Source organism: Polyodon spathula, chromosome 8, assembly GCF_017654505.1.
Source record: "Polyodon spathula isolate WHYD16114869_AA chromosome 8, ASM1765450v1, whole genome shotgun sequence".
NCBI classification, from domain to species: Eukaryota; Metazoa; Chordata; class Actinopteri; order Acipenseriformes; family Polyodontidae; genus Polyodon; species Polyodon spathula.
Genome location: NC_054541.1, coordinates 44,913,566 through 44,928,225, shown reverse-complemented (window position 1 = coordinate 44,928,225; position 14,660 = coordinate 44,913,566). Strand labels below are relative to the sequence as shown.

The 14,660-nt window shown below is 37.5% G+C and overlaps 1 protein-coding gene across 1 annotated transcript; it reads right to left on the bottom strand.

The window, feature by feature from the left end:
- Window positions 1-2,865: 2,865 nt before the first annotated feature.
- Window positions 2,866-14,140, bottom strand: LOC121320021 (potassium voltage-gated channel subfamily A member 2-like). The gene is made up of 2 exons (XM_041258132.1): window positions 9,953-14,140; window positions 2,866-2,914 (listed from the first exon to the last, which is right to left on the bottom strand). Exon 1 carries the CDS (start codon window positions 13,696-13,698, stop codon window positions 12,280-12,282), a length of 1,419 nt encoding a protein of 472 aa, XP_041114066.1. The 5' UTR covers window positions 13,699-14,140; the 3' UTR covers window positions 2,866-2,914; window positions 9,953-12,279.
- Between the last annotated feature and the right edge of the window lie 520 nt (window positions 14,141-14,660).

Sequence of the window (14,660 nt, the reverse complement as noted above, 5' to 3'; positions counted from 1 at the left end):
GTTTATACAGAAGAGTGATTCATGATGCTGGGGTAGCCATTGCTCCATCTCGCTACACATAATATCTTAAGTACTAATGTTAGGTTCATGGAAAGCTCATCGTAACTATCCCGGTAACATTTCAAACAAACTAAATGTTGGTAAGTACCCGTGTGTTCTGAGGGTTTTGTGATACTGGAGGTAGACTCCTTATAAGATAAAAGGTGCCCATATTACAAACCTAACAGTGAATCAAGTAGACAAACTAGATGTTGAACAGACAAAACTGTGAAATGTCTGTCTACTTGAATTTGTAAATTGATTTTATTTATTTTCTGGGACCCCAAAAATCATTCCAGATGATAGCAAGATGGCATGAGCATTTGCTGCTCTCCAGGTGGTGGAAGGAAGTTGTGAAATCACAAAGCTGTACGATATTGTATGAGTGATATTTTTCAGACAGCCTTTGTTTTGATTTTTTTTTTTTTTTTTTTTAGTTCTTCAGCTGTGAATGTTTTCTTTTACCTTCAATATTTGAAATTGCCAAAAAACAACAACAGTATTTAGTAATGGCTGCAAATCGTTCCTGTTAAATGAACCTTACTGTATTTTCAATGAATGTACTGAGAGACAGATGGCAAAAGGGTTAGGAGGCCGAAATAATAGGAAAGAGGAAACTTGTGCAAGATAATGCCAATGGCCTCTAATATGCAAAATAAGGTTATTTTATTCGTGAGTAGTGTCAGGGGTTCGTGGGATATAACAAAGGAATTTGTAAAGGTATCAGATTCCAGGAATATAGGGTGGTTGTCTGTCTGTACTTCTGAATCTCACACTTATATTTTTGCATATATCTAGAGAACTGCTGATCCTAGTGTCATGAAACTTTACTGTTTAGCAGAATTTATTGAAAAATTCTGATTCTGTGGATATGTGGGCGTGTAATTCTCAACATACTGCTGATGTAGGTCATAGTCATCAATGTTTTCATCATCAGAAGTAGCAGGGGGTGAATGCTCCTCATATTCCTTCTCTTTTACCTGAACTTTCTATTGTTTCTGTGTATTACAAATAGCAAACGCTTCTCACCTCATAGTATATTGTAATATAAAGTACTGTATACTCCATATACAATTCAGTGGCACTTTTTAGAACTTTCACACCAATGGTGTTTTTAGTCCCTCTATTGCATTTCCACATTCTTCATTCATTATTGCTTTAAAAGATGCAAAAATCACTCATACACTAACATACATTTTGTTCACTGATGATAAGGCATTAAACATTTCAACAATGGACATGTAAACACTGAGGTAGATGTGTTTAATTACAGTGATACAGCATTCTATAAAATAAAATAAAAAAAAAAACATAATAAAAATAACACGATGAACTGTATGGCGCTCCTCCACAATGTTCTAGAATTTTAAAAGCTCTTGATATAAGCATTACCCTTTGTAATGCTATGTAAATTCTGCTAAACTGAACCAAGTCAAACTGCAAAATAAACGGAGGCATAGCAAAATGTTAAACATTAAAAAATGTCACCAGTATAACCGATCCCTTATATATAAAACATATTTATGATACTTTAAAAAAAAATAGAGATTTAACACAGCTTCCTCACCAGTTAAACAGTGTTCAAACAGAACAATAATTCCCGCAGTCAATTATACATTGTTCCCAAAAGCTAAGCTAGCAGTGTTAGTTCAAAACTGCTCTATCTACACAGAAAACAAAAACGCATTTCTACCTGCTTCAATGCCCTAGATTGCAAGCATACAGCAAAAGACTTGGTATACCACATGATATGCAATGTAAGTACATAGAAGAAGAGTACTATAGTTCTCTTAGAATTTAGACAATTTGATATTGCATATATATATATATATATATATATATATATATATATATATAGATAGATAGATAGATAGATAGATACATACATACATACATACATACATACATACATACATATACACACAGTACAGTCCAACAATTAAAAAATGCTATGGAAATTGGGAAGAATGGGAACTATTTTTACCAAAACAAATGTGGTTTAAGTTGGCTTGATCCACTGATGCACACTTTCAGTATGGTACAGTTATTTGTCACGTTTATTCATCAACAATCTTTTGTTTCAAAGTTAAACTGCAGTGAATGACCAGGGCAACACCATCCATCACTTTGAGATCTTCAATATGGCTGACATTGAGAAAAATAAGAAAATAAAGAAAATGTTTTGCATAAAATGTTCTTTTTTTTTCTTGTTGGACTGCTTATGACTGGTACAGTATATATTGAAGATAGCAAAGTAGATGGATGGTTTTGGCACTGGTCGTTCACTGCGGTTATCTAAAAAAAACACCAACAAAATGAAAAAAAAAAAAAAAAAAAAAAATATATATATTATATATATATATATATATATATATTATATATATATATATATATATATATATATACACAACACACATACACACAGCCATATAGTACTTTATGCATTTCACACATATCTCATTTTACAATATAGTTTATAATTTTACATAATTATTAGAATTACCCATACACCAATTTCATGAAATGCAGCTTTCATGGTATCATTAGGGCAGGCTGTGTTAGTCTTTGTCCATACAGTAATTCAGAATTTAAAATATTCACACAATAAGCTGGATTACCAAGTTACAGAGATGTGTGGTCTTCATTTCCCTCTTGTACAGAATCTTTGCTTTGTGCTTTTGAACCTCACAGAAGGAGGGGGTCTTTGCTTGATGTGCTTTCGAACTGGCTCACGTAACAAATAAAGATGTCTGTTGTCTTTCGTCTAGCTGGTGAAAATAGTCTGTTTGTTTTTTGTGTTTTTTTTTTCTTTTTTCCCCTTTTTTAGGGGGAGTGGGGGTGGGTGCGTGTGAGGTCATCTCCTTGCTTCTGTCTCCTGAAAACCAAAAGAAAACACAATGCTCTGAAATGATGCCTGAACAGTGAAGCACTTAAAAGCACCACCACTTAGTGCTGCATTTACTGCAAGCAGAGTGCCCGCAGCATTACATGACAACGCTGCAATAATGCAGAACCTTCTGCAACAAGGACAGAAAACCTGCAGAACCCTTCTAAGTAAAAGCCTCAGCAGTATCTACTGCTATTTCAGGCAAATACATTGACATCCAAACATACGTACAAAAACCTGATCCCCAAGAAACTATTGCTTTTTGTTGTTTCTGTATAATGACACATCACAAAGCATGCACCTCCGATATTTTCTTTTGCTCTTGGCCCCATTGCTTTCACAAGGACAAATCAGCAACAACCATTTTTTCTAATTGTATTGGAGTTTGTTATTTTCCCTATAAATGGATAGGCTTCTGTCAAAGGATTAGACACTTTAGCTACTGGCACCCTGGTGACGCCTATTTACTGCAATGAAAAAAAATCAAAGGGGGAGGTTCAGAGCCTTAGTGTAGAAAATTTCTGAAATCTCGCAAGTGGGTGTATAATTCAACACGGTTAGCCGACTGCCTCAATAATACGTTTTCAGCAAGTGTGTGTGTATGTGTGAAAATATTCGACAAGAAGCTAGCCAGTAGGTGGCTGTCATAATAAAATCAGAGCTGGTCATAACAGCAAGGCAATGAGCTGAGCAATGGTACTGCTATTAAGAATTACACAATTATATGCATTTCCATTTTATTTCCTATTCATTTACATTATTCACAACCACATTCATTTTTGAGAAGCACACAGTGCCACCAGTGGACAAGTAGTGTAACACAAGCTGTGGTTCTTCGAAGATGGTGCAGAGTTAAAGAACAGATCTAATTTATTCTTTGCTGCGCCAGTATTATAGCCTCAGTAGAGGCCATATTTTAGTAAACATGTAAATGTAACCAGTTTGCAATTTGGATTCTAACTTAGCAAACAATGCCATCAAGTGGTATGGTTTTGTAATTCCAGCCAGGGTCTGAACATGTTATTTTATTATTTTTTGGCTCACACTTTATTATGAACCTATACTAGATAATTCTGAAAAAATACATTGTATACATTTATTATTAATTTTAGTATTATTCAATAAACAATATTTTCCAATAAAAGTTTCCGAAGGGTCTAGGGAAGGTAAAGGACAAGATAAAGCTTTCAAATCATCCTCCAGTAAAGTGATTACTCTTCTAGGAATCACGTCGAAAATAATTGCAAATTCCTTAGTTGTAATAGGTAGATTGAAAGTGGATAAGAAGATTGCCATTACAGTTAAATAATTGAGTAACTAATATGATAACTATGATACATTGAGAAAAATCTAAACCAACTGAACCCCCCCCCTGTTTTTATAGCAAATATCTTTATTCAAAAAAACCATTTTATATTTTTTTTTTGGGGGGGGGGGGGGGGGGGATTATGTTTGTATAATAGAGATCAAGAAAGAAGCATTGTTAATGAAAGTTGGATAATTTGATGGGGATTTTACTGATATAATTAGTTTCATTCATAGAAAGTTAAATTGCAATAAGAAGATTTAAAATAAATTAATATAAAAAGGAATACAATTTCAAATTTAAGCTGAATTCTTAATAAATTGTTTATTTTTAAGGTATTGTTTAAGGTGGAAAAATCAAGACAGTTAAGGCCTCCAGACTTATGGTTGTTCATTATTAATGATTGTCTAATATAATGAGTTTTATTTTTCCATATAAGGTGAAACATAATTTTATCAATCATATTACTTATGTCTTTTGGTACATCAAGAGATTAAGCTGCATAGGTTAGTCTAGAAATGCCTTCAGCCTTAGTGAGCCAAATTCTGCCTTTTAAAGATGAATCTCTTTACAGACATTGGCTTAATTTATGCTATACCTTTGTAATAAGAGGGTTTTTTGATACCAAACAGAGCTGGAACCTGATTTTGCGAAACCGCCCCAGCTTCCTGTCATGGAACATGCTGTTCAGTGGAACTGCCCGGTCTGCACACGGTGAAACATGGCGAAGGCGCGCAGGTATAGCTATGGTCAAAAGTTTTGCATCACCTATATTTTCTTTTTGTTGGATGGAGACAATTAAAAAAAAACACAAAACACAATAACGTATCTTCGATTTACGATGGTCTATATACTGTCTGTATTTTTTTTTTTATCTATATTTGACTAATAATATTAATGTTATAGTTTATTACATATAACACCCACGCACTCATGCAGGCATGCATCCACCCAAGCATGCACGCACACACGCACGCACGCACGCACGCACGCACACCATTTAGGTGCCCCATATTTTCTGGAACTCTTCCAGAATCCTTCAAGCTAACCTCTTTTTTCAAACTCTGTTGTATTTGTACTTTGTTGGATGCCCTGGTTGTAATAAGGTGGTGCAGAGTTAAAGAACAGATTTAATTTATTCTTTGCTGGTGTAATAATTTGATGTATTGTTTGATGCATACAGGTGATTTGCTGTCTAGCCAGGGCACCGCTGTAAATTAGATTTTTTATCTATTTATTTTTTGTCTGTGAACAGAATTTTACAGTCTGATTAACTATAGTACTGGCATCAAGCATTTCTTAATGTATTTGTTCAACACTGCTTGATGAGTGCGTATACACTGCAGTTTATAGGGTTATGGTTTCTCAGCTTAGGTTTTCTGGACTCAGTAGTCTAGGGTTTCCTAGATATTAATAATAGATCATTGATCCTCTCTGATGCCCTTGCCTGCCACAGAATGACTTTCACTTGTTTGCTCCTGTATTTTCACATTAATCTTTCTTTTAATCCATCAGACAAAAGTGAATATCCATTTTTTTCCACTTTTACCCATATCTCAGCATATTTTTAAAAAGGAAATGTAAAGGAATAACATCCACATGAAGTGCATATGGATGTGACACTCATAGACAATTTATATCATTGGACCTTCACAGTAACAGTAAATTAGTAGCAGCTTAAAGTGTGGCTGTTTTCTTAGATGTGGAATTATGTATACAAAGTTGAGCTTTAACCTGGTGTCTGGTGCTGCAAAAGTGCTTGTTTATTACTATAGCCCTTCAAATGTAAGATAGAATCCAAATTTCCCACCCTGAATTTGAGGAAAAAATAAAACAGCAAATAAAGATGCATTTGCAAAGATACAACCTCAATTACGCATATAAGAAAACAATGCATAGAGGCAGTTTGCAGCTGTCTGCTCTCACACAGAGCATTACAGTTATGAGCTGCTTCTCATTTCCAGTCTGCTGTTACACACAGCATTACAGTTATGAGCTGCTTCTCATTTCCAGTCTGCTGTTACACACAGCATTACAGTTATGAGCTGCTTCTCATTTCCAGTCTGCTCTCACATAGAGCATTACAGTTATGAGCTGCTTCTCATTTCCAGTCTGCTGTCACACAGAGCATTACAGTTATGAGCTGCTTCTCATTTCCAGTCTGCTGTTACACACAGCATTACAGTTATGAGCTGCTTCTCATTTCCAGTCTGCTGTTACACACAGCATTACAGTTATGAGCTGCTTCTCATTTCCAGTCTGCTGTCACACAGAGCATTACAGTTATGAGCTGCTTCTCATTTCCAGTCTGCTGTCACACACAGCATTACAGTTATGAGCTGCTTCTCATTTCCAGTCTGCTGTCACACAGAGCATTACAGTTATGAGCTGCTTCTCATTTCCAGTCTGCTGTCACACACAGCATTACAGTTATGAGCTGCTTCTCATTTCCAGTCTGCTGTCACACAGAGCATTACAGTTATGAGCTGCTTCTCATTTCCAGTCTGCTGTCACACAGAGCATTACAGTTATGAGCTGCTTCTCATTTCCAGTCTGCTGTCACACAGAGCATTACAGTTATGAGCTGCTTCTCATTTCCAGTCTGCTGTCACACACAGCATTACAGCATTATTTCTGCTGTTTCCAGTCTGCTGTCACACACAGCATTACAGTTATGAGCTGCTTCTCATTTCCAGTCTGCTGTCACACACAGCATTACAGTTATGAGCTGCTTCTCATTTCCAGTCTGCTGTCACACAGAGCATTACAGTTATGAGCTGCTTCTCATTTCCAGTCTGCTCTCACACAGAGCATTACAGTTATGAGCTGCTTCTCATTTCCAGTCTGCTCTCACACAGAGCATTACAGTTATGAGCTGCTTCTCATTTCCAGTCTGCTGTCACACACAGCATTACAGTTATGAGCTGCTTCTCATTTCCAGTCTGCTGTCACACACAGCATTACAGTTATGAGCTGCTTCTCATTTCCAGTCTGCTGTCACACAGAGCATTACAGTTATGAGCTGCTTCTCATTTCCAGTCTGCTGTCACACAGAGCATTACAGTTATGAGCTGCTTCTCATTTCCAGTCTGCTGTCACACAGAGCATTACAGTTATGAGCTGCTTCTCATTTCCAGTCTGCTATCACACAGAGCATTACAGTTATGAGCTGCTTCTCATTCCCAGTCTGCTCTCACATAGAGCATTACAGTTATGAGCTGCTTCTCATTTCCAGTCTGCTCTCACACAGAGCATTACAGTTATGAGCTGCTTCTCATTTCCAGTCTGCTCTCACACAGAGCATTACAGTTATGAGCTGCTTCTCATTTCCAGTCTGCTGTCACACACAGCATTACAGTTATGAGCTGCTTCTCATTTCCAGTCTGCTCTCACACAGAGCATTACAGTTATGAGCTGCTTCTCATTTCCAGTCTGCTCTCACACAGAGCATTACAGTTATGAGCTGCTTCTCATTTCCAGTCTGCTCTCACACAGAGCAATAGTTATGAGCTGCTTTTCATTTCCAGTCTGCTCTCACACAGAGCATTACAGTTATGAGCTGCTTCTCATTTCCAGTCTGCTGTTACACACAGCATTACAGTTATGAGCTGCGTCTCATTTCCAGTCTGCTGTTATACACAGCATTACAGTTATGTGCTGCGTCTCATTTCCAGTCTGCTGTTACACACAGCATTACAGTTATGTGCTGCGTCTCATTTCCAGTCTGCTGTCATACAGAGCATTACAGTTATGTGCTGCTTCTCATTTCCAGTCTGCTGTTACACACAGCATTACAGTTATGTGCTGTGTCTCATTTCCAGTCAAGATTACTTACACAAGTTTTGTTTTTTTCCCATTTTTGTGCTGATCGGCATTTCCGATCTATCCATGCTGGTGCTGTTTGTTAGAACAGAGCCTAATAACAAAACTATATATACTATATACACTAGGTGGTGACAAACAAAACTTTTTCATTTTATCTTATTTTTATCTGGTTTATCACACAACAAGTACTGTTAAGAAACAACTTAGGTGATATGAAACCAGAAGAAATGGTGAACCATACATTTTCGAGGTCAGGCACAGATTGTAAATATAACTAATCATTTTCTGGGTGAACGAGTCTGTAAAACGGTAACTCATTCCCCCAGGTTAAAAAAGGCATTCCCCCTAATGTTTGTCTGCTTGGAAATTTTACATTATATGTGATTTTGAAGTTATGGTCTACATTTCTTATGCTTGGTGATTTCCCCTGCCTTACCTCTCTCTTTACCTTGCTTTTCCATACTATTGGGTGAAATCAGCAGCTGGTGTTGAAAGTTATGGACTAAAAGGTATTTCTGTACAAATGCAATAAAGTATATCAATATTGTTAATTAGAACAAACTCAAGAGAATAGGGTTCCAAATGTTTTACACCAGTTCATTATGTTGCCTACAGTTCTATATTCCCATCCACAGTAATATTATATTTCTTTAGTAAAATTATACATGTTAGGGAGAGGTTTAGAGGACTTCAATAAGTCAAAAAGTAATACATCTCTTTCATCCATCTGAAGATGTGTAACTACTAAATGTCAAGTCTGCAGTCCAACAAGAGATAGAAGTATCAGTCTATAAAACACACTGTCTGATGCTTTATAATGTATTTTGCAGGTAAAAAATTATTACAGCATGAAATGGTATACTATCTTGAAAAAAAAAAGTTTGGTTGTCCTAGCAATTCAAATTTCTCTGTAGGCCTATAAAAAATGATTTTGACAGGAATACAAAAACATGACATTAGGGACATTAGGGCCTTATCGAGCACTATATTCTGCAATTTTGAATACTGTTTTTGGATACTGATTTAATTCTGGAAACTGATTTATTTTTTATTTTTTTAATGTGTATCCTTTTGCGTTTTTCGCAGTTCTGTGCATGGATAACATTTTGATTTACTTTTGCTGTTGGGTCGTTAATGGGGAGTTTTATATACTGCTACAATATGTACCAGATTTAAAAGTATGTACTGTATTACAGTCCACGAGTCTACAGTCGTCTCTTTTGGCAAGGGATATTTTCAGAATTATATCATTCTAAATTAAAATACTTCTGTTGGAAATATAGTACAGTACATCTAAAAGGAAGCCTACTTATTTAAAAACACAGTCATTTCAGCTATGTATTGTTGACATTTGTATCTTTTTTGGGTTCCCTGAAAAAACGGACAATAGTTGGAACTGGCCAAAATGAAATAATCAGATATGCGTCATACTCGTTTCACTGTCATTGAAGTCAAAACTGTATAGGATGCGTGTGATATATGAGTAGATGGTTGACACAACCTCTACTTCACAAAACAACGAGGTGCTGATTCTAAATAACTATTCGCCATCTGTACCACAGAGCACTGTTGATTGTCCAGTTATTTTGTTGCTCAGTGACGTCACCCTTGCCCAAACTGCTTCAGTCTGAGCATTGCTATTACAAACAGTACATATTTCAAGCAATTTGTTTTACATGCATATATTAATATGAGAAAAAAAAAATGTGTATGTTTAAATATCTGTTAAGGAACATTAAAGAATGATCCATTCTTAAATGATAGACATCAACCATGTGACTAGTATGAAAACACTGGTAAACGTTGATGTGTACGCTGTGAAATATCATCAAATAAAATTATCTACATCCTTTTGCCATGTTATCGATTTAAAAAAATATATATATAATGCTTACCTCCTTTTATTATCAACCAAACGTCCTCTTTTTAATGCTATTGCCAACCCATCGTCGTTTCTATTCCATTTCACAGGAAGACACGTCGTTGCAAAGTCCCTTTCAGCTTGTGCGATTCCGGGTCATGCTGCGACTTGGAGGTCCACATATTCCGGGCGACTTTCATACTGCGGGTACCTCCATCAGTGACAAGCAGGAGCACAGGTTCTATTCCCAGCAAATGCGGGACGCTTCTTTCTCTACTTCTTCCTACCAGCGCACGATTGTATTTGGAGCTCAGTATCAGAATCACTTCATTGTGTCCAATGACTATTTCACTCTAAAGAATCCACACCTTCCACTTTTAATAATCCGATTTGTTTTTTTCTGACTTTCCAGAGTTAAACGATTTCGTTTCAGTTGCTAATTACAGCGAAGAATGTGAAGGTTGCTGTATATTTGCTTTGGTCAAAATAATAAATAAAATGTGGCCTTTTGGGTATTGATATATTTATTTGTTGAACGTGTAGTGTTTTGTTGTTGTTGTTGTTACTGTTGTCGTTGTTATTGTTTACAGAAGGTCAAGATTGATATTCCCTTCTGCATCCTCATTATTGCATCAAAGTTCAGGTGTTTCCTACTTTCACCTGAAGAGACCTTTGAGGTCTTGAAAGCTTGTGAATAATTATTATTTAGTTAGTCCAATAAAAGGTACCGCATCTCCTTCTCTTTGTCTATCATATCTGGATTAATATGGCTACCATTTAATCTATCAGAAAAAGGGCGGTCATTTGCTTGCAAGCCACTTCATAGCTACTGTATTTGTTCCAATCAATACCAACAGACTACTATGATGTCTTTGCTTAAACTATTTTAGCCATGAAGAACTTAATGGATTTTTAAAATAACATACGTCTTTATTTATTTATTTATTTATTTATTTGTTTATTTGTTTTGTTTGTTTGTTTGTTTATTGTGTTCTTTCTCGTTAAAATAAACACCAGACTGCATATCTGTTGCAGTGTCAAGATGTATTGTACTGTATGAATAACTGTCTGGAAGGTTGCTATAGAAACCCAGATCTCAAAAGGCGCTTGATTCTCATTCTCCCACACAGTGGCGCTCTAAGATAATGTTTTAGAGTAGTCTGTTTCATTTGCAACATGGTAAACATTGGCTACTTACAAGAGAAAACAATTTGTCATTAATAATAATTATAATTAAAAAAAATATATATATATCTATTTTACAGACCCCCCTCAATTTTATTATCATAGCAGGCACTTGCAGGTAATAAACATTTCGGAGCGGAGAGGGGAGGGCAAAAATGAAATTAATATCTTCTGATGTAAACATAATTGTATAAAACGATTGTATTGTAAATGTGCAAATCAAATATACTTTTCATTATTTTAAACGTTTTAAAAAACTGAATTATCTCTGCAGTACAAACAAAAAGGTCGGTTGGTTGGTAGAAAAGAAGGGGCAAAGTCAGGATTAAAAGGGCTGTTGATCAATGCTGGCAGCAAAATATACGCACATAAGGATTGTGGGGGTCAGTTTTTAACAGATATGCGATGAGTGGCTTGTTGGCTTTCTGTCTGCTGGTCACGTCTCCTTGCCATCTGCCTTTACTTTATGATGCGGTGCATGCAGCCTTCAAATACACACGTACAAAATCAGTGGTGTGTTTCATCTAGAAAAGGCCATGGCATCGTGGCAAGAATCCATCCAACTCCGTTAATTCCTCATAATTAACGGTGTGAATGATGCTTTTGGAGTGACTCTCACGGAAAATACGTGACCACATGAGAAAACTCAACAAGGCAGGTCGTCTCTGCCACACAGTATGACCTTGCTGGCGTTTAACTTTAATTGTTCTGTCAGCTGTCATGCGTGAAAGTCAAATATGCCGCTATTCAATTTATTAACCATTTATGTTAGGATTTGTGCTCAATCCCAAGCCTTCATTCTCACACATAACCTAAAACGTCAGTGTCTCAGTGTTCCCACACAGACAAAGCCTGTTTAATAAAGTGCGATAAAGACAGGGAAAGGGCATACGCATGAAATCCCGTTTGCATGTTATTTTTTTATTTTTTTAAGCAAATTGCTGACGACGAATGTACAAAAGTGGAAGACAGCTTGTGGATGGAAAGCAGTAATAATTATATTAAAAAATAATAATAACTTACGGTTCACAACCCATGCCTCGGCTTCCAAATTTCAAAATATTCCTCGCTTCTGCGCATTAGGAGTACTCTACATAAGAGGTTGTTTATTATTTAAGCAAAAGTGCCGAATGAAAAATGTACGTTGTTTTTCACGTTGTCCCTTTTCGTTTCGGTTCATACATCAGTTAGCTTCCCAATGTAGCGCATTTGGGGGGTATAGTTGGTATATTTTAATGCATCTAAATCGGTTTCTTCCATGTAATCTGATTTGCTAATAGATGGCTGGCTGTTACTGTGTTTCAGTTCAGAGGGCTGCTGCTGCCCGCATGTTACATGTGTGTACTGGAATTGCTCCTCATGCTCGGTCTCCCTGTGATAGAAGTAGTTAAAATTTGAGACGATCACTGGCACAGGCAGCGCAATTGTCAGCACCCCTGCAATGGCACACAAGGAACCTACAATTTTGCCACCAATTGTCACAGGATACATGTCACCATAACCCACAGTGGTCATGGATACCACCGCCCACCAGAACGCCTCTGGGATGCTGGTAAACACTGAGGACGGGTCGTCGGTCTCTGCGAAATAGACAGCGCTGGAAAACAGAATGACACCAATGAACAGAAAGAATATCAGCAGCCCCAGCTCTCTCATGCTCGCCTGGAGCGTCTTTCCCAAGATCTGGAGCCCCTTAGAGTGCCTGGAGAGCTTGAAAATCCTAAAGACTCTGACCAGACGAATGACTCTTAAGATCGCCAATGACATGGCTTGTTGCCCGTTTCCCTGGTGCTCAGCCAGCTCGGTGCCCAGGGTGATGAAATAAGGAATGATGGCAACTATGTCGATCATGTTCATGATGTTTTTAAAGAAAGCAGGCTTGCTCGGAGAGGCACAGAATCTCACCATGAGCTCAAAGGAAAACCAGATAATGCAAAGTGTCTCCACGATGAAGAAAGGGTCAGTGAACGGGTTGGGCTTAATATGGTTGGTCCCGTTGGTGGCAAAGTTGCTTTCAGTGTGCCGGTTTTCTTCTCTGAACTCTGGCAGTGTCTCCAAACAGAATATGACAATAGATATCAAAATAACCAGCACAGATACTATGGCAATACCCCGAGCAGGTCCCGAGCTATCTGGATACTCAAACAGCAGCCAGATCTGGCGTTGGTATTCGTTGTCAGGTAATGGGCGCTCTTCTTCTTTTATAAAACCTTCTTCCTCCTTGAAATTTTCAATCACCTCGTCTCCTAACTCGTAAAATTTGATTTCCTCCATAAAAATGTCGACAGGTACATTGACCGGTCGCCTCAGTCTCCCGCCAGACTGGTAATAATAAAGGATTGCATCGAAGCAGGGACGATTCCTGTCGAAGAAGTATTCATTCCGCAAGGGATCGAAGAAGCGCATTCTTTTCCTAGGATCTCCCAGCAAGGTGTTGGGGAACTGCGCAAGGGTCTTGAGCTGGGTCTCAAAGCGTAAGCCGGAGATGTTGATGACCACCCTCTCGCAGCAATCCTGATCCGCTTGCTCCGAATAGACATCGTGGGCTGTCAGTGACACCGTCTCGTCCACTTTCTCTCCAACCACCACTGTCATCCTTTTATCCCCCCCGCCTTCCCACGGGTAAAGTTTCTCAATAATTTTAGTCCTCCTTTATCTCGCACTCGCTCTTTCAGACTGTATCCGTTAACCCAACTGCTTGGTTCTGATTTATTCAATCACTTGTAGAATAAAAAACGATGTCTTTCCAATCTTCTACCAGCCTGTTGGGAGATTTTTTTTATTATTATTATTTTATTGCTCACTTGTTTGTTTTTGTTCACATTTCTTTGACCGGTTCAACCCGGTTCATCACATCACCTTCTTCACTTTGGTAGACTGGACTCGCGGCTGTCACAGCTACAGCATTTTAAGTGTCACTGCCCACCCCAAGCGCTGTGACGTGAATACGCTCTCACTGAAAAAAAAAAATAATTCACACACCCATGCCGCTTAATATCATGCTGTGAATAATCAAAATATATCATGTATAATATCAATTCCACCCGTTAATTATAGTCCTTTTTATCAACCTCTGTATTTCCATGGTTTTGGGGGCAATGGGTTTAATAAAAAATTAAACGGTTAATTTGTATACACACATTTGGGTATCTGTTTCTCTGGTTCAAGGTTAAAATTGACAATCTAAAAATCCTTGCAGCGTTCTTTTTATTGCAGATTTTTTCAATGTATATGATGAATGGGAATTAATTCATAAGCATGTTTCGTTGCATATGTGCACTCCCTTTTTTTTTTCGAATGCCTGTTATTCTGAACCCCTCATTCCCCCAAAGACAGTGCAGGAACAAAATGCCTTACCTTTTATTTCAATTCATTTCGTGCATTTCACAATGTATTTTAATTTCAACGTGTTGCACGCTCTCTGTTTCCATTGATTGCGCTAGTCCTCGTCCAAGAAACACAAAAGAAAATTCAGAAATTTGGCGACCTTATAATTAGAAAATAAACAGGACAGTTTCCAAGGGAAGCACTGGGGCTCTCTGATGACTAAGTCTGCG

Bases quoted from the DNA above. Each gene is read 5' to 3' on its own strand.
- LOC121320021 (XM_041258132.1), bottom strand. From the start codon at position 13,698: ATGACAGTGGTGGTTGGAGAGAAAGTGGACGAGACGGTGTCACTGACA.